Raw genomic sequence first — 20120 nt, 5'->3', positions numbered from 1 at the left:
TATAAGCCTTGTTTACATATATTTCTGCGCCGCAAATCCACAGTTAGATCCATATCTATCAGGGTATCTATTCCGTTCTATCGCTCTATCCAAGTCGGCTGAATGATTTAAGTTGAGGAAGATTACCATGATAATGACAACAGTGCTAAAGTGACCGAATATAGATCTGTACATAATCATATCGTAAGACCTAGGTATGTCCAAGAGATTGTCAATTGTTGGGCTGTGAGCTCTTCCATACGAGTGGACGTATGAGAATGGTTTTCCTAGGTAAGCTCCAGTTACTGCTAGAGTTACCTGCACCTTGAGATTTGAGCCAACGGCCGACCAACATTTGAACGAACAAACAAACAAGCATCCACCATTCTCACCACGGAAATAAAACGTTGGTGGTTGGTTTCTGACAACGATCTCCCCACTAAACAACGCCTGGCGCATGGTGGTCCTCGAGATTCATTGAGCTTGTTTACCAGCTTACTTATGCTGTGTTGCTTATGTTGCTTGCTGTTAGATAGCAGATAGAACTACAGATTACCCAGTACCAAGGGACCTAGCAATAAAAGTTTAAATGACGGAACACGTGATCCACTCAATTTGTATGGAGCCGCTTCTCTCTCCACCACAATCCCATCTTTGCTTCTAACAACCCCATTTTCTCAAAGAATTCACAATTCACATAAAGTTTTCTACAGAGCCAAGTTAAAGCTTGAAATACCAATGTATCAAGTCACCTTCACCCTCTTCCTACGTTTCAATATCATGACTGTAATTTCCTCCTGAATTCGAGCTGGCTGGTTCATTCTTCCTATGTTCATATCGTGGGTTTTGCACGGAAAGGTCCATCTAATGCAATTAAATATCCCCTTGCTAGCGATGCTTATCCTGTAAGGCAATCCACGTTGTCCTAGCCCAGCCCCATAAGGCTTAACTTTTTTAAGCAATTTTCGAATCCTTCAACTAAGGTACAACAACAACACAGCCTTCTTGAAATTCGAGATCTCTCGACGAAATGCAAGGTTCAATAAAGAGAATACAGTAAGCAAAAGAGGCTATGGTTTCATGACCAAGTGCTATCCTGATGTCTTACTCGAGACGATGATCCTCGAATCCTTCGAAGATCGTACAGTACCCCAAATTTAACCTCATATCAAAACTCCGTTTCTCGAAACTTTACTGATCCCAGTCTCCAGCTCCATGTCAGCCTTGAGAGTTCTGCCTAGTCTCTGGGATCGCTCTGTCGCTACTCCACTAGCTGTATGTCAAAAACATAGTTGTTCCCGCAGGACCGTTTGAGATCTGGGATGTTGCCAGTGAAAAAAGTTTGAATGGATCTCTTGTTGGGTTTTATATATCCACCGCTAATATATGCATCTTGGCAACGCAATAATATGCAATTGTTTGTTCGTGAGGTCAGTGGCCTGCAACGTCGACAACATTGTTTAATGGTCATCTGATCCTTCTATTCAGTATCGTTCGAATTTCGATTGAACTTTCTGTAGCCGCTTCGAAAGGGGGTTTTCGAGAGTCGTTGTTGTACAGCGATTGTTTGTTTACACCCGTTTAAGGGACCTTCGTGCAGCAACATCGTATAGCAGCAGCATAGATATGATCTGCTAAGCAGTATAGCTTCTCATTGAAAATATTCATAGTGGGCATCTTAAAAGCCAGACATTATCCATCGTTTCCTCCGATCATCCCACTCCTATTTCAATTTCGTCATTATGTTTTTCTTCCTGTTGCAGGCAGCAGCAAAATGCGCGACAAACATATTTCTGCCGAGAAAAATCAAATAAGAGACCCGGTGTAAATAATTTGATACCTCGAGGCAGGACATCTCCACTTCATCAGCTAAACATAGTTTCTAGAATGGTATTGGCACCAGTTTCTGATCCACTTAAGCGATCCGATCTTTACCCCCGCATTATTGCCTGTGTAATTTCTTTAGGTACAAAAGCTTGTCAAGCCTAGAGAGTGTAAATGGGGTTACGGATATCAATTCGCGATATGCGGGTTTGATTGATCCCCAGATTATCAGCCGCTTAAAATTCCATGGATTGGGTAATGCTCCATCAGCGTCTAAATCGGCTGAGAGATAACAATACTAGGCTAGGGAAGAGACGAGGAGAAAACAGGTGCGTGCAAGGTTGAAAGAATGTAGTACTGTTACACTTTTAATGTTATTCACACCTCAAGACTCAAATTGTTACTATTCAGAGACGGTTTCCATGTAACTCTGCATATTTTCGATGAGACCAACCTGATAACCTGGAAATTGTGATTAGGGGAACGAACTAGAATCTTTCGAACTCTAACATGTCACTCCTTCCATTCAGGCTTTTTCATTCACAGATCCAATTTTCATTCCTGGATAGAAGATATCGTGGTACTATTATCGCACATGCTAAGATATGTTGAAGCCAACATAGAACCACATGCGCATAACAAGATAATTAGTCTCCTTTACAATTCAAACCCCAATGTCTATCCTATATATTAGCAGCATCAAATTGGAGCGGCAATCTCTTGGTCCGTCCACACGAGATCCATGCGACATTTATATTCAAGCAATCGATCTTGATACATCCATTACCCATTGATTTCACTTCGTTGAAACATTCTTCCTTCGCAATACAAGAGGGGTTTCTATCTAGATAATAGAAAGTTGAACAAAAATGACACACTTTCTACAATTCCGTCTCAGACCCTTTTTCATCTTCACATCTCACTCCTCAGATCTCTCATTCAATCTATAGTCCCATGTATCGGCATCTCCTTTATCTCATCCATCAATCTCCCACCCTACAGCATCCCTTACTCACCCATCATTATACCACAAAACAAATAACTTAGCAACACTCGTCCCCTCAATCTCCTAAAGACGCCCTCATCCACACCCATCCATCCACCCCGCACAATCCATCCCCAATAATCCACCACAATAATACGAAAAGGTGGGATTGATATGTTCCATTATCGAGTGAGTAAAGAGGTCATCGGGATCGGATTCATAGGGGAGGCATGGGATTTTGACTTGATGTCCATGAATTTAATAGTTTTGGGGGAGAAAGGGGAAAAGGGGAGAAGGGGGAAAAATGGGATGGGGGGAGGAAGAGGAAATAAACACTTCAACACGATACCCAAGAGCCAATAGATTCGGAGAATCGGAAGATGTATACTTACAAATTCCTATTCTTTAACGCTCTGTGATTATATTCCCATGAAGCCCACGCGAGAGATATGGTAATGGCGCTTTTGGGGATGTTTCGATCCCTCGCAGGTAACTGTGAAATGGAATTATATTTCAAAGAATCAGCTGAGAACTCCCGCTCTCTTTTGTGCCCGCCCTCCGACCCAAACCAGAAACAAGTTGCAGAGTATAGACAGAGTACATCGGACATCTACGGAAAGCCCGTCATATTTACACAAGCTAATTCCATATTCCATCTACCGCGCATTTCATATTTCATACAGAGGATTTCATGGTGAGGTTAGCTAAATACCTATATGATAACCAAAATCGATCGATTCATTCATTCATCATATCAGTAATTAAGATCGATTAATCTAATGGAAATAGAGTACATACTACCTACCCACGCAGATAAGTATTTTCCCTGACATGACCTTCAAGCAGACTTGGTCTTTCCGCCTGAGAACCTTCAATTTATTATGTTCTGCTAACGACTGATCCATTCAGCTTCCCCTCCCCCTCTCACCAAATCACATTCCCCATTCCAATTCCACCCCGCTCATCATCCTCGTCCATCCACTCCCCCACACTTCCCCACCTTCCTAAAATTACAAAAATCCAAAAAACTCCTATTATCAAAAATTTCCACACTCAATTATTAGTACGCCTTCCATTCATCCAGATATCTTTCGCAAGAATCAAAACCAGAAACCAGAAATCAAAATCACAAAAAACATAAATCCTACCAGCCATCCCAATCCCATCTATGCAATGCAGTGTCATTTGCTCATCAATCATTGCTCATCCATACTCCAAATGCGCTATCCCATTTATCCATCCATCCTTTCACGTACTTCACCACAAACTCAAAGTTTCGTACCTCCCTCCCTAATATGATCGCTTAACCGTCTTCCAATACTAGCACCACCGGAACTTGGTCCTGCCCCACCATTACTATCATCCGGACTATTGGCACCACCTCCACTACTACTACCTGCGCCATTGCCAAAGCTGCGTCGCTGACCTTCTCCTCTGCGAACATTCAAAAGCCAACGAACATACATATTGAGTGTGCTTATTGTATTGCGAAGTTCGACGATTTGATCTTTTAATGGAATAGTTTCATTCAAAAGCATAACGCTTTGACGAGCTTCCATTTCGGCAATACTGGCAGTAAGAGCATTAATTCTGCTCTGTTGAGACTCAACAACTGAGAGAAGATAAGTATTAGGTGTTTCGTAGGAATCGTCCGTCATTGATAATCCTGCAAGAGAAGGTGCCGTCGCATCGGCTCGATCGAAATTTCCATTGTCACTAATACAATTCTCGAGATGCTTAATTTTCCGCTCAAATCGATCAATCTTTTCACTCTTGACTTTATTATCGGCTTGCATTTTTGCTGCCCATGGACCCAATCTCCTAAGCTCGCACTTGTCTTTATGATCATCAATGTCCTTTCTCTTACACTCATGATCGCAACCAAACTCTGACCATTGACATTGCACGGTCCCTTCTGGACATTGATCAATATGTTCTGACTCCTTGATGCGTAAGATCTCTCCTCCACATTGACCGCAATTGACATGACGGAACGTGCATTTAGACTCGCAATGTTCTTCCATATCCTTTGCCTGCACAGTCTCATCACAGTAAGGACAGGAAGAATCATAATGAAGACAACCCTTTGGTTGATGGAGTCTCTTGATAAGTTGCCTGCAATCAGGATCCAAACACGCAATTTCCACTTCCTTGCAATGAATAGCGAGATGATTGCGAAGTTTCGATCGCTGGAGATGAGTTTCGCAACTTGGGCAAACAATCATCAAATCGTTGACTTGTTGAACAATAATTCTATTCGATGGACGAAGTGGATCATTGCGTGAAATTGGATAACGGTCCATAGGACATTTTTCCGTAACAGCCAAAGCTTGAGTAATACATTCTCTACAGAAAGTATGATCGCAATGAATGGTGACTGGATCAACCAAAGGAACGCGACAAATTGGACATATGAGATTTTGGTCGGGAGTATTTACGTAGTCAACCGCACGATAATCGATAGTATCTTCATCGCGTCGATCTCTTTCTTCTTCTCCAATGACTTCCATAATTCCTCGATCTAGTAGAGTTGAACGACGAGATCGTGAATAGTAGGAGCTTTCGGGCGAAGAATGAATGCTGGAAGCCGGGGTATTATTTGGAACGTGAAGGACTGGTTGTGTAACTTCCGATTGAGGTGGATAGTAAGCAAAGCCAATGTGAGTTGTAGCAGGATCGTAACCTTCGAAAATGAAGATATTGTTGGGCGGAGTGTTTGGTCGAGAAATGTGTGAGACAGGTGTAGCAGCTCCATTTGTTGGAGTATTCGGTGGAGGCATGTTGACTCAGCTATGGAGACGACCAAATGAATTAATTGATCAATCGAGAATTAATCAAATCGCAACGCAAATCTCTATTGAACTTTAAAGTATTGTGGATGAAGTCGAAGCCAGGAAGGTAAGATTCCTTTGGAAATGAAAGCATTCAAAAAAGTTATCTTTGATCTTTGGTTGACAGACAGTGACAATGACAGCAATATTGGACCACGTGAGTTATTGATTACAGAGTATTGTACTTTTGAAGAGAAGAAGTATTGAAAAGGCAAAGATATTTGTTTATGACAAATGCCGATATCACCTTTTGAATAGACGTACGTGAAAGCGGCTGGTGAGAACCTCTTATCACAGTTCGTTATTGTTATTGTTATTGTTGTCGTGGCTTATGGTTATGGTTATGATTATGCCTATGCTGGTCGTGGTGGTGGTGGTTGAGATGTCTTTGGCTTCAGAAGATGCGAATTTGCGTCTCTGGTCTCAACATCAACCCTATAATTTCTCACGTGCTCAATATGGTAACCTTTCGGTAACCTCTTCGGATCGGATATACTATCATAGGAAGAGAAGGAAACCTTGGGCTACCATTTATCATGTTTGATGAGACCATAAGACTGGCCAAGTAATCCAATTCCATGAAAACGTTGGCTTACAATTTACCCAGACCATTAAAGTATTGCAAGCCAGACAAACATCAATTATACCAATAAATATAATAACATTCGAATGATTCAACATAAACCTTCTTTCAAATTCAATATCTGATACTTTCACTACCATTGCTTCCTCTTGATCTCATCCTCAATTCCTACACTTTGCGGCTTTCCGGAGCTCGTATATCTTGATACTATCTAGGTCGCGATCATGTCTACCAATCCCAATCAATACTTTCTACTTGCGGATCATATAAAATTATCATTACTGGAAAGACAACGTGCTATTTCCCTGAATTTGGAACCTACATCCCAAGATGGTCATATTTCACGGTCGTTGGAATCTTTGCGGGAAGGTTTGGAGAATATAACGAATGAAAGGATACGATTAGAAGAAGCAGGAGAGACATCGTATGTTAGATCTATCTCTTGAATGGCGTCGCAGATTATTCCGGCAATTTCCCTTCATATAAGTCCATCTCGGGGCTAGATTCGCGCATCACATATCTCTTGCGCAGCGCATTATATATTTCATTTTCGCACAACTGACAGTTTGCTAGTCAATCCCTTACCCTCCAAGAAACCGAACACACCCTCCGAACACAATATGACGACCTAGCCTCTCAATTTCTCGGTCATCCTACCGCCAGTACTTCATCCACTCTCTCACACCCCAATGACCCCTCCCTCTCCAACGATTTTGCCCGAGCAACCGAACGTCCCCGTGTCGGATCCTCCTCCTCCTTCCTTAAGAAATCTCTCCGCAATTCCGCCGTTGCTCCATCCCCAAAATCTGTTCGATTCAGCGACTCTCCTTCCATCCAAGAAGCGTCCGATCCCGCCCGCGCCGCACTCTTTCCTTACCGCGATGACCCCTCCGGTCCTCCAGATCAAAGCCATCTCGACAACCAACAAATACACGCCTATCATTCTCAAGTGCTCGCAGAACAAGATGAGGCGCTTGATAGACTTGGAGAGAGTATTGGCCGACAGAGAGAACTGAGTATACAAATCGGTGATGAGCTAGATGAACATGTACAGATGTTAGATGAAGTGGATAGACATGTGGATCGTCATCAGAGTAGACTCGATAAAGCGCGAAAGAATTTGGGGACCGTGGCAAGGAAAGCGAAGGATAATATGCAGATGACGATTATTTTGATTTTGATCATTATACTAGTCTTGTTGATCATTATTTTAAAGTAAATTCCGAATATGAATGACGGTAGGGCGGAGGAAAGACGGTCTCGGCATTGAATAAACTTCAAACTTTGACAGGCAGACTATGGGAGGCAACGTGATGATTACAGAGGCGCAGGGATCGGAGTAAGGAGTACAGGTGAAAGCATTGGTGAGTGGAATAAAAGAAGGACAAGTTCTCTGTAAAAACCTTCACTTTGTCCCTCATGAAATCTCATCAACAACTAGCTTAGCGTGGATTAGATTGGATTTGGATGGTTACCCATCTTCCTATCTACAACAAAGACATCCATCCACATCCATCTTAAGGAAATCTTCACTTGAAACTCGGAGCTGGGGCGTTGATTGATACTACTTAGCCTAGCAAGATTTCAATCAATATATATATACATTTTCTCTACATACATCCATCCATCTCAAAATCCTGATTTTCCACTTACTAAACCAACTCGAGACGTTCATGTTGATTTCTACATACTAGGTATATTATATGTTATATGTTATATAAACATTCGGGTGGAAAATACATATGAGATGAGGCATGATGGTATGCAATATGCATATATAATGATTCTGTGATGATTACCTAGATAGCTCGTTGCGAGTTTGTGTACTATGTATATTAGGGTATATTAGGTGGTAGGTGGTGAAATCCGCTTATATACTTTTTACCCCTTTCTTCTCTTTTCGATTTGTTTTTTTCTTCTTCTTTACCCTGATTCTTTACGCTGATTGCATCATTGTGATTTCAAATTCTAAGTTCCCTTTCAGATTGTTTATCTTTGAATCCATCTAATTTTAATTTTAAACTCTGGTTCTAATTCTAAATCAAACTTCTTCAACTTCAACTTCAACTTCAATCCCCAGTTCCAATTCACTTCTCCTTCACCTCCCCTCCCTCATTGCAATACTCTCAATACCAAAACCAATATCAACACCGACCCTGAAATCTACCGAGTATACATCACATACCATATACCCACCCTCTCTATCACTTACGCTCTCACGGCCCATCCACCTCCTTCCATCTAATCCTCATCCACATAAATCTCCTCCAGATTCCCTTTACACCTCTTCCTAATAAATGCAAACTCCTCTTATCCCAATGACTCACTCAATTGCTCACTCATTTACCCCCTTCCCCCTTCCCCCTTCCCAAATCCATACATATACATACATACCTATTTCAATTCCTCCAGTATCCCGAACTTCTATCACGCACATTCATTAACGGCATCACACACATCCCAAGATATCCCTGACCATTTCACCACCGCGTCAAATCACATCACGTCACCTCATTCCACACACACAAATCATCATACCATATATATGCATGGGCAGGTAAGATTCTCCATTCTGAATTTTCCCACAAACAACTACATACAGACATATGTATTGTTCCGAGTTGTGCACCATCACCATGATACAGAACCCCAACGCAATATGCACAAATCTAGGACACCATTCTACTATTCCCCTTGCTCCTGTCACTCCATCCACTTCCATGCGCATACAGAATCAGTATACCACATCTAGTTTGCAATGTATACCTGCAAATATATCATAAGCCCTACCATCCATAGGTATATCTCCATTCCCTAGAACGCCGTGTTGTGGATGACAAATGAGAAAAATGTAAATTTAAACGCCAGTTTATGCAGATCTGTTATCTTAACGCTAATAAAGGAAAGAAAATGTGGTATGTTTCTAAAGATGCTGCCCGGCAACAGTGGTATCAAATGGTGGAAGGTGGAAAGGCCGTTAGGGTAATGGTGTGTAGGACATAAAAACCGAAACATGAAAACGATTTGCGGATTTTAATTTGTTGTTATTTGAGTACAGACCTGAGCCTGATTGATATAATCGATTATTGATTTCGGTCATTTTTAGATAACAGGATATTGTTACTGTGAAACCGAATCCTTGCTAGAACCCCTTCAACTGAATCCTGCGGGAAATAATATGTGAAAATCAAAATGCGACGCGGACACAAAGTAGTGTGTCAAGTAAGCTGAGCATGTCGAGCGCTTTTAATTTAAGGCCATAGTCTTTTTGGCTTGTTCGTAGACGACGTATGTGATACTGACAGCAGGTACGACCTTGAATAGATTAGGCGCAAGACCCTTGTACAAACCACGGAATCCTTCATTTTTAAGAGTCTTCTGTGCAACATCCACAATCCCAGTATAGGTTGGAGGGTGTAGGACTGTGCCTTGAGCTTGTAATCGGGTACGGAGGAGATTGATTGGATAGACAATGCTTGCGCCGAATGCTCCCGAAAATGCGCCAATGGCGCCTGTGGCAAACGGTCCTGGCAGGGCATCTGCTTCACTATATCCAAAGCGCTTCATATTTCGACGCGCCACGTATCCCTTTAAAGTTTCAAACGTAGCAAGATCAATAGCGGAATAGGGGAACATGCCAACCAACCCCATTGTCAAACCTCTGTATGCAAATGGAATTCCACCTTGTTTATACATTTGTTTCGCAGTGGCGGCAATAAGGGCATTTCCACGAAGGCCACCAGCAACAGTTTCACATTGCATTCTAGACACGAATAAGTTCAATATTCAGATTACAAGGGATAAGAAGGGCATCTCACCGGAACTTTAAGGTATCAATCGGATAGACAACCAATCTGCGATCAAGGATTAGTAGTTATTTCATGTGACTTGAATACAAGTACATACTGAGACATTATTCCAGCGAAACCACCAGCAACAAACTTTGAATAAGGATTAATCTTCTTGGAATTACCATGTCCCTCCAACTGAGCCAGGTGTTTTTTCGCAGCTTCAAAGGAGCCAAATTTGATAGCACTTTCAGGCATAACTTTAAGGACATTTAAGCCATTACCTATTCATTTGTCAGTTTGTGGTAAGAACATTTTAGGATAAACTCACCAGCGAATAAGCTACGCATACCGCCTACTTTCCAAAGCTCCTTGATAGCAAGGATTATAGGCTGTCCAGCCATTTTAACAGCTGCAGCCGGGTTTCCCTGCTTCGCTGCTTCGAGAGGTGCACTTTTTGCAGAGACATTGGCGATGAGGTAAACTTTCAATCGATCTATGGGAGCTGTTGCTGTACGAGAGAAAATCCCGGCGATAGCACCCGCCGCGAAGTAGCCTGGATCAGGTAATATCTCCGTCAGTCTTGATCTCTCTGATGACTCTAACTTTTTAGGAACTTCGTGGGTTAGCTCTGGCCGACGTCTCCTTATAACATTGGCCATGTTTTCAGTACGTGGATGAAGTGGGTCGACAATGTGGTCATATACATCATCAACAGAGTCAATAGAATTGATCGCTTGTACATTTGTGATGGCCATGTTTGCGGTTTGGTTGTGAGAAGAAGTGGGTGAAGGTGCTTCTCCAATTTGAATTGTAGGAGTTCGGCCACGATGCGATTCTGCGATACTAATAACTGCCCCAAAAAGAAGCTTAAGAAAATTTGTTTTGGTACCTAAGCCTTCGAGTGTGTCTTCTCGAATTGAAGTATCGCCCTCGGCGTTCACAGCTACTGCAGACTGATAATATGACAGTACGGCCTTCAAAGGTTGGGTAGAAGCTGTAGTGGGTAAAAATAGCAAGAAGTTTCTAAAAACAATATCAATTAGGACAGATTAACTTTCAGAGGAGTCAATGATTTTGAAGTTTAGAAAATATATGGTCACAGTATGGCTACCGGTACTAGGTAGTTTCAACGGTTCGCCGGGGTTTTTAGCGGCTGCATAGCAACCATACAGAATGAAACTTTGGTACGGGATCAACATCATCTGGTATGGTTCATTCACTCGACATAAGAGAAGTGACAGTACTAACCTCCATTCATCGAATGTTATGAATCCCTTGAAGTAAAGTTAGAAAATGGTCAATGGTAGATTCTCAAGACGGTGATTTTGGTACAAACATCGTGATTCATATCAACCTCTTCGAAGAATAGGTCTAATTTAGATTTCGAAATAGTAAGTCCAGCTTTCTTGAATGCAACTTGCAATTCATCTTTATCCAATCTATTATCATGATCCCTATCAATGCCTTGGAAGAGGACGAATAACTCTTTTTCAGTTTTCTCGACGAAAGTTCGAAATTCTGGAGGTTGAAAGAATTATTAGTAAGGATGTATGAAGCTGCAAGCCGACGGAGTGATGTTGCTTTTAGATTTTCTTGGAAGTCCATACCATCATATTGAATAACTTCATCCCCATTTTTATCCATAGCCTTTACTGCATCTCTTAGCATATCACCGGCATTCTTCAATGGGTGATCGATCTTCCGCAGCCCCTTTTGAAGCTCTTGCAAATTAATCTCCCCTTTCTGATTTGTATCTAGTTTTCTCCATAACTGCTCAACCCTCTCGTCGCGAGCATTTTGGGTTTCTGCTACTGCGGCTACTTTTGATAGCTTCATGATATCTTTGTTAAGTTGCGGCCGTGGGGTTATGATTTCGCAATCATATCGTATAGTAATTGATCAATGAACTGATCCAAATTCGAAGATATGGGGTTATCATCGATGCGAACGAGCGAGCATATTCTTCTTCGACTTTCATACCATATCAAAGTTTTAATGCGAAGTGATGCAGCATAGGAGTGAAGTTTCAATAATAATTCAGAGCGCAAACTTCCAAGATTCCGTCAAAAGATTAAGCTTGACCAATGAGAAATGCTTGATTGGTTGTATTACACTACCGTAGTGGGGGCAGGGTTCCCGATGTAGATCCTTAATCATTGACAGTCAGCCTTGTCAGCCTTGTCAGCCTTGGAGCTATCGTAAGTCTCGGCCTCGTGAGAGTTGTATTCTCATCCTCATTCATATCCGAAAGTTCAGTGAACGAGCGGTTTTCCATTCTACGTCGATCAAGATATATTCGTGAAGAATTATCTTTAAAGAAAGTGAACAAATCGTGATTTCTGTAGATTTAAGTGAGCTTTGGGATAGGTTAGTGCCTCTTCTTTGACTCTTTTGGAGATATCAAGTTCGAAGTATCAGCAGAGAAACCGTCTTGCCTTCAAGCTATCTGCGATGGCTGCCAATTACTGGGAAGTAAGTTACATTTGTTGAAGAATCATCCTTAGGATAGAAGCTAATCTTTCAATAGTCGAGTCAACGAAAACACTGGCAATTTACACGAGAACAATTGGAGGATTTACGATCCAAACTTGAAGATGAAGATCAAGCTCTGGTACAAGCATATCCTCTGCCACAACTCAGACACTTGAGTATATATTTTAATCAACGTATGGACCGTTGCAGATTGTTTGGAGGGATAAATGATTGATGTTTCAATGCAGAAATGACTCGACTTGGAAAACGTCTCGGTGTGCGACAGCAAGCAATGGCTACGGCACAATTGTACATTCGTCGATTTTACTCAAAGGTCGAAATTCGGAAAACGAACCCATATTTAGTTCTCGCAACAGCAGTATATTTGGCATGTAAAATGGAAGAATGTCCACATCACATCAGGCTCGTGGTTAGTGAAGGTAGAGGTTTATGGCCTGGTATGTTTCCTAGTACCTTCAATCGTGGACATTACAAGCACCGAACTCGCTAACGACAATAATAGAATATTTCAGTAATGATACTTCGAGGCTTGGGGAATGTGAATTCTTTTTGATCTCCGAAATGAGTTCACAAATGATTGTCCATCATCCTTATAGGAGTTTGACTGCTCTTCAAGGGACTTTCTCCCTCACAGCAGAAGAATCCAATCTTGCTTGGTCTATTGTAAATGATCATTACATGACGGATTTACCTCTATTTTACGCGCCACATACCATTGCTATTATGGCTATTCTTCTAGCGCTTGTACTTCGCCCAAATGCGACTGGAATCCAATCTGCTAGTGGTTCCTCGGCTAGCAATATTGCAAGTGCCGCACAAGCTGCATTAACGACTGCTGGTCAAGCGAAAGGCGGAACTCCTGAGAGACAAGGAGGAAGAACTAAAGTTCAAAAATTAGCAAGTTGGCTCGCTGAAAGTACTATTGATGTCGAAGCGATTGTTGATTGCACGCAAGAAATGATATCATTTTATGAAGCTCAAGAGCACTACAATGAAAAGCTTACAAGGGAACAAATAAATCGATTTATTAAAGCTCGAGGTTTGGATAAGTGAATCAAATTTCTGAGATGGGATGCGGAATGGATGAGATTTCGAAGCGTTTCAGCCGCATGCATTGGAAAGATCCTATTTGATGAAGCAAAGGGAAGAGGGGAGTGGATGTTACACACAGTCCGAAATATGAAGCCTCTCTGAATTCGAACTAGAGCGACAAAAGTCCTCTCCTTGTTGGCAGCGTGGAAACAGAAAAATGTTGAATTTCATCCCGGCAATTATCCAAGCAATCTTCGAGGTAGTCATGCCCGATATACAGAGGAAAGAATCGTAGCCAAAATTAAACGCTATGGAGACGAGAAGACCTATCATCAGCTGTTTGGACAAGCTTGATCTGACTACATTGCATGGCATAGCATATCCATTACAGCCACCCTAGCATTGTTCGAATTTCTCTCCAAACTCCACTTGACCATTCAGGCAACTGGATATTGAGCAATTTATTGGCCACTTGCTGGATAGATCTCCATATCGCGAGATTTCCATGTCGCAAACATCACATTCGATCTCAATATCGACACGTGTCTCGAAATTTGGGGGAAGAATAGAGTATACTAGGATTCGATTTGAATGTTTTTGAAGACATTCACAATGTGTTTTGTATGACGTGGCGGGGATAACAGGTGATTGGTCTAGGGTGTTGAAGGTGCGGAGACTGGAGACAGGAGATAGAAATTATAATACAATATTCATGAAGTACTTGAGAATACATTTACGTGTTGTTATTTTGTATTTATGTATGTATACCTAAATAGCATTGTGAGAATTTCATCCAGTGAGGATAACCTCGCATATCGTGTGGTTGATGAGTCTTCATTCTGTAGTTGTTATAGCTGCTCGTTTATACTTACTGGTGACTCCTTTTTTCCCTCGCTTTTTTATCATCGTGATCGGAGGGTTTGGACTTGGACTTGGGCTTGAACTTGAGCTTGAGCTTGAGCTTGTTCTAAACTTACTTGGGTAGGTAGGTATCTAAGATTATTCGCATGTGGTATTGTATTGTAGTATACCCAAGTGTATCTATAGCTAGAGGGTGTGTATGTTGGGATGAGTTGGGATGGAATGGTGTTCGTATAGTCTGCGTAAAGTTATATATACGATTATGCGTATAGCAAGCATACCCCCATTCATACCCATTCGTATCTCGACATGCTGTTTAGTTTTCAGTTAATGGATACCCCTTTCCTTGCGCTCCTCCTCTCCTCTCCTCTCCTTCCTTTCCTCTCCTCCCAGTCCTCTGAACTCTTTGAACCCTTTGAAGAAACGAAACCGAAACGAAACGGAATGAAAACGAACGAGTAATGAGTAATGCGTACTGGGTAACGCATACTTGAGTAATAATATATACCTAGTAGGTAGGTGAAATGGCGGGGTAGATACTAAACATATTCATGCTACTTCGTACACTATGCATACTATACTATCCTATCCTGTTGTAACATAATATTAAAATGCTATGCTATACTATGTTATACTATAGGCATGCAAAACCAAAACTAAAGACGAAGAATTGAAAAGTAAAAAAAGTAAATATTAAATACTAAATACTAGATATCAGAATATGGAGTATGAGTTAAGTAGGTGGGTGAGCATATCTCCTCCTATTTACTAACTACTCATCTATATACCTACTAGGTATTTATCATGATTATGATTCCTAGAAAGCAATATCTACGAATGATATCTCCTCTCTCCCTCTCTCCCCCTCCCCAAAAAAACAAAAGAAACCCCAGAATCTAGAATCTAGAATCTAGAATCCAAGGAAACAGAAAGGAACCCCACCCCCCCAATCCATATCTATATCCAATGCGCCTATACGCACGGATAGAATCGATATCATACTATCCTATCCTATTTTGTATCGATCTATCTTATATTTTATAGCTATCGTATAGTATGGCATTGTATATAGCATTACACATTATATTTCATTGCATAAACATAACTCAACATCAAGTTCAGACCCTAAACATAACACAGCACAGCACAACACAGTCTTCCATCCATCCATCCATCAATTCAGAATCACCTAGCATATTTCGTTAGTGATGGATGAGGAATAGAGATCTGGAATTAGAAGGGATGAGTATATCAAAATCATACTAGTCTGTGGAGGTGTATATATTCAAAAAGGGGGATATGTGGGTGGTACTAGTATTATATTACAACGTACTGGACTAGTAATAGTAGACTTGGATGTTTGGATTATCATATATAAAACAAACTCTTTAACTCTCGATTCTCAACTCTCAACTCTCAACTCGCGAGGTACATAAAATTCCTTTATTATCACCTAGACACGCACAATCAGATCTAGTATCTACCTAGTATCTATCTACCATATCTATCTCCCAATTATATCATATTCTCCACGTATTTATTCATTCTCTCTTCCCTTCTCTGCGGTGTAGTGCATTTTCGCTTCCCATTATATATGAAGTATGTAATCTTGAGATAGTAGTCTTGAGCTAGTCGATACGTATATAGTTCATCTCTTACCTGCATAGATATACACGTCTCTACCAGTCGAGCCAGTAAAAATTCTGGAGTTTTCTACCAGTATTTCAATTTAAATTTCAAATATCAAATTTCAAATATCAAATATCACATATCACATATCAAGGTCCCTATCTAATAAGCCCACGCCCGCTCTCAAGAAAGATTTCCCTTCTTCGCTGAAGAGATATAAAATTAAGGGTGCGCAGGGTGCAGGTAGGGTAGGCTCGTCGGTTACGCTTTCCAAGCATACATTGAATTCAATCCATCATCTTATTACCTACCTACCCTACGAGCCTGCCTACCTAGTAATCACCAATACGCACGAATCAGAACCAGACCGTTAGAATGGTGGCTCGGGTGGGTAGCATCGCACATATCGTATCATACATATCTCACTATCTATATCTACCCGTCTCAATCAATCAATCAATCAATCAATCAACAAAAGAAAGTATAAATAAATACAGTTGGTATGGTATACGCTATTCCGTACCCCGTATATCAAACGGATATGGATATCCCCCCCCCTCCTTTTTTGGAAAAAGAAAGGAAAGGAGATGAGTGTGGGTGTGCGTGGTGGATGGGGGGATAGATGGGAGTGCGAGTGCGAGTACGAGTGCGAGGATTTGTGTTTAGTAGGTAGGTATAGGATAGGTATTATGGATAGTTTACTTATACCTGCTAACTATGTTAGCTACCTAGGTGTACTAATTATACTATACTATATTACAGAAAATAGGTAGAGTAGAGTAGAGGATTATAATATAATATGATTATCAGGATCCTTTTCCTCTATTTCATTTCATCGTATTAGATACCTCCCTCCCTCCCTACCTGTAGCATACTAGGTATATCAAGAACCGTAAAAATCGTATAGTATATACATACATATATATATATATACTTAAAGTATGTTATCTATAATTAAATATATGGTAATAATCTTATATAGCATTATTTCATATATTGATATCTCAAATATCAAAAGTGCTAGTTGGAGTCTAGTATATACTATTTCAGATTGTTTTGATTTTCAAAATATTATTATTCTAATCTCAATTTGAAAAATATTAATTTGATTCAAATTCATAAAGATATTAATATTCTGATTTCAGATTCAAAAATAATATTAGTTTAAATATAATATAAAATTTGGATTTTCTATTTAAATATAATTAATCAAATTAAAAAAATCAGATTCTAATCTCAAATTAAATCTCAAAATTTCTATTTCTTAAATAAACTTTGTTTTATTTTATATTTCTTATTTTTATTAATATATCTTTTAAATATTCTTCTTTCTCTTTAATTTCAATATAAAAAAAATATAAAAAATATAAAAAAAAATATAAAAAGAAAAAGGGAAAAAAAAAATATTTATAGATTTAAAAAATTAAAAAAGAGATTTTAAGTTTATAATTATTTAATATATTTTATATTATATTACAATTAGAATATGACTTTTGGGATCAAAATGATATATAGTTTTTGAGATTAAAATAATATATGATTTTTAAAATCAGAATATTATATATTTTTGAGATCAGAATATCAATTTTTTATTTAAATCAAATCGAAACTAGAATAGCAATATTATTAAAAAAAAATCGAAACTGAAATATCAAAAATGCTAATTGAGATTATTTTGGTTATATTCCTGACATTTGAGGTATCAATACATGGAATGATGCTATATGAGGTTATTACCGTTAAATATAAATTTCACAAAACCGAAATATCAATTGGAAGTTCAAAAGAGAGAGAGAGTATCTCTTCACCCCATCACTTCGTTCATCAGTTCGTTCATCAGTAAGTAATTCGATTCGATACCATACCATACCATACCATACCATACCACCATACAACACAATAAAATAAAATACAATACAATACAATACAATACGCAAGATCCATACCGATATATGATGAATAAAGATAGAAAAGTTGAAACGTCTTGTGTATGATCCATATGTATGATATGTATGATATGTATGATATGTATGATATGTATGATATAGTGCGGAATTCAAGGAGTACATGGAGTACATGGATATCGATACTGGGATACCGGGAATCGAGAATCTGTATGGAGTTTGATGAAGAGAAGGGTTCAAGAGGCTGCTTATTTACATTACTTAGTTATATTACTAATGGAGTATGTATGGAGTATTTATCTGTATGTATGTACATATCTCCTTTTGAATGGTATTTGTACTTATACAGGTATTACTCGCTTTTCATTGGTATACAAGGGAAGACGGGTTGGATGCATTCGCATGTTGCATTTCGCATGATTAGTTTAACCTTAACGCTGTGGCGCTGAGGGCGGGTAATTGTAATTGTAATTGTAATTGTAATTGTAATTGTAATTGTAATTGTAATTGTAATTGTTCATTCATAGGTGTGCCCGGGGATGCGCTGAAATTTCTTATTTTGGGTGTGTGTGGTGCAGGTGACCAATCATTTATTTATTTATTTATTTATTCATTTCAGGGCCATGGGGATGAATACTCACTGTTACGATTTACAATTTACAATCTACGATATATAGATACCCGTGGACCTAGTCAAGTCAGTATTTATCGCGTTGGGGTTTAGTAGTTTTGTAGTATAGTCTCATAGTATAAGTAAGTATTATAAATTGAGTAGTTCGATGCACTGTAGTGCTGTGCTGTGCATATAGATATATATAGATATAGATATATAGATACGCATCTACAGTAGGACTGGGAGTCTGGGACGGAGAACAAGTGTGTGTATGTGTGTGAGTGTGTGATATGATCCTAGATTGTTCCAGATTTAAGCATTTGTATTTGCTCTTTGCTTGGTCTTGGCTTGTTCTGTGGTTTGTGGTGTGGTAGGGGAGGGGAGGGGAGGAGATTGATTGTATGGTTGGGTTTGGGGTTTGGGGTTCACTGGTGGTTTGGGGATAAAGAGAGGGATGAATGGTTGAGCTTGGAGTTTGGATTAGATTGGATTGGAGGGTTGGTTGGTGGGAAGGTAGGTGGGTAGGTAGGTAGGTAAGCAGAAGAGCAAAGTAGAGGAAAGTAAAGAAAGAAAAGAAAAGAAAGAAAGAAAGAAGGAAAGAAAAGGAAACGAAAGTCAAATAAAGTATCGTCCACTCATCTCATCTTATTTCAAATAGTATAATAAACAATTCGGAGAACAGAGTACGATACAAGAATATACACACCTAGTAGGCTTGATGAAGAAACGAGAGAGATAGAGTTGTATGGGTGGATAGCAGTTGGTACAGAGTTACATCGGTATCGCTATATGAAAAAGGAATAAGAACCTTTTGTTGGTGGGTGGTAGGTGATTAGGTAGGTGGCATTTTTATCGATATGGAGTTTTGAGATCAAGGACTTTATGGTTATATGTAGGTAGGTACAGTGTAGATGTTTCTTTAGGAGGTATTGATCTAATAGGTAATGTATATAAGTATAGTTAGACGGAATATGTATATATTAAGATCTTACCATCAATCTATCACACTGTTCTACATTGAGTATTCCGAAGTCCACGAGTCTTCATTTATTTCTTCATTCATCAGTCCGTTAGTAGTCCATCAGTCCATCAATCCATCTATTTTTGGATGTCCACATATTAATTAACCTTACGGAGTACGGGTAAGGTTAATCTGATCTGTGATGAATCTAATGAATGATTCAATACTCGGTACTCTAGGTACTCGAGGATGGCTGTGTAGTGTAGAAATGGGAATTTATCTAATGAGATGATTTTGCAGAGGATGATTATCTACTGTAAGTGATTGGAAATGGGGACTTGGTATCAAATGAGTGCGCTATTAATTTGAGGACTTGTTATTACATTGAGATGGATGATTCTTTTGTATTGAATTGAATGAGATGAATACTCTGGTTGGAATTCCTCGTAATTAGATGAACACTCGGTATCAAATGAGTCTCGGTATTGAATGATGAGACTCTATCATTGATAATTCTATCAAGTAATGACTCTCAAATCATGAATAACTCTACAAATAGGTAATCACTATTACATTCAAAGAGTCCTCCTCCTCCGTCCTGTTCATACATCCATCTTCCCAATTGCAAGTGCCA

At 39.6% G+C, this 20120-nt stretch overlaps 4 protein-coding genes across 4 annotated transcripts; 2 read left to right on the top strand and 2 right to left on the bottom strand.

The window, feature by feature from the left end:
• Nucleotides 1-4056: 4056 nt before the first annotated feature.
• EAE97_006514 (uncharacterized protein) lies at nt 4057-5568 on the bottom strand (the record flags this gene model as incomplete). The annotated part of the gene is made up of 1 exon (XM_038877027.1): nt 4057-5568. One exon carries the CDS (start codon nt 5566-5568, stop codon nt 4057-4059), a length of 1512 nt encoding a protein of 503 aa, XP_038731959.1.
• An 858-nt stretch (nt 5569-6426) lies between these two features.
• EAE97_006513 (uncharacterized protein) lies at nt 6427-7421 on the top strand (the record flags this gene model as incomplete). The annotated part of the gene is made up of 2 exons (XM_038877026.1): nt 6427-6626; nt 6776-7421. The coding sequence occupies 2 exons, from the start codon at nt 6427-6429 to the stop codon at nt 7419-7421; spliced, it is 846 nt and encodes a 281-aa protein (XP_038731958.1).
• A 2027-nt stretch (nt 7422-9448) lies between these two features.
• Nucleotides 9449-11829, bottom strand: EAE97_006512 (uncharacterized protein; the record flags this gene model as incomplete). Its single annotated transcript, XM_038877025.1, has 7 exons — nt 9449-9965; nt 10021-10056; nt 10109-10274; nt 10322-11016; nt 11242-11267; nt 11330-11511; nt 11601-11829. 7 exons carry the CDS (start codon nt 11827-11829, stop codon nt 9449-9451), a joined length of 1851 nt encoding a protein of 616 aa, XP_038731957.1.
• Nucleotides 11830-12253: 424 nt separating this feature from the next.
• On the top strand, nt 12254-14261 carry EAE97_006511 (uncharacterized protein). The gene is made up of 5 exons (XM_038877024.1): nt 12254-12360; nt 12415-12465; nt 12521-12659; nt 12714-12923; nt 12989-14261. Exons 2-5 carry the CDS (start codon nt 12445-12447, stop codon nt 13537-13539), a joined length of 921 nt encoding a protein of 306 aa, XP_038731956.1. The 5' UTR covers nt 12254-12360; nt 12415-12444; the 3' UTR covers nt 13540-14261.
• The last annotated feature ends 5859 nt before the right edge of the window (nt 14262-20120 follow it).

The sequence above is a fragment of the Botrytis byssoidea genome (assembly GCF_014898295.1).
Source record: "Botrytis byssoidea strain MUCL 94 chromosome Unknown BBYS_012, whole genome shotgun sequence".
In the NCBI taxonomy this organism is placed as follows: domain Eukaryota; kingdom Fungi; phylum Ascomycota; class Leotiomycetes; order Helotiales; family Sclerotiniaceae; genus Botrytis; species Botrytis byssoidea.
This window is presented reverse-complemented; position numbering and strand designations above follow the sequence as displayed.

Bases quoted from the DNA above. Each gene is read 5' to 3' on its own strand.
- EAE97_006511 (XM_038877024.1), top strand. From the start codon at position 12,445: ATGGCTGCCAATTACTGGGAA. The intron at 12,466-12,520 runs GTAAGTTACATT...ATCTTTCAATAG, and splicing joins TGGCTGCCAATTACTGGGAA to TCGAGTCAACGAAAACACTG. The intron at 12,924-12,988 runs GTATGTTTCCTA...CGACAATAATAG, and splicing joins AGGTAGAGGTTTATGGCCTG to AATATTTCAGTAATGATACT.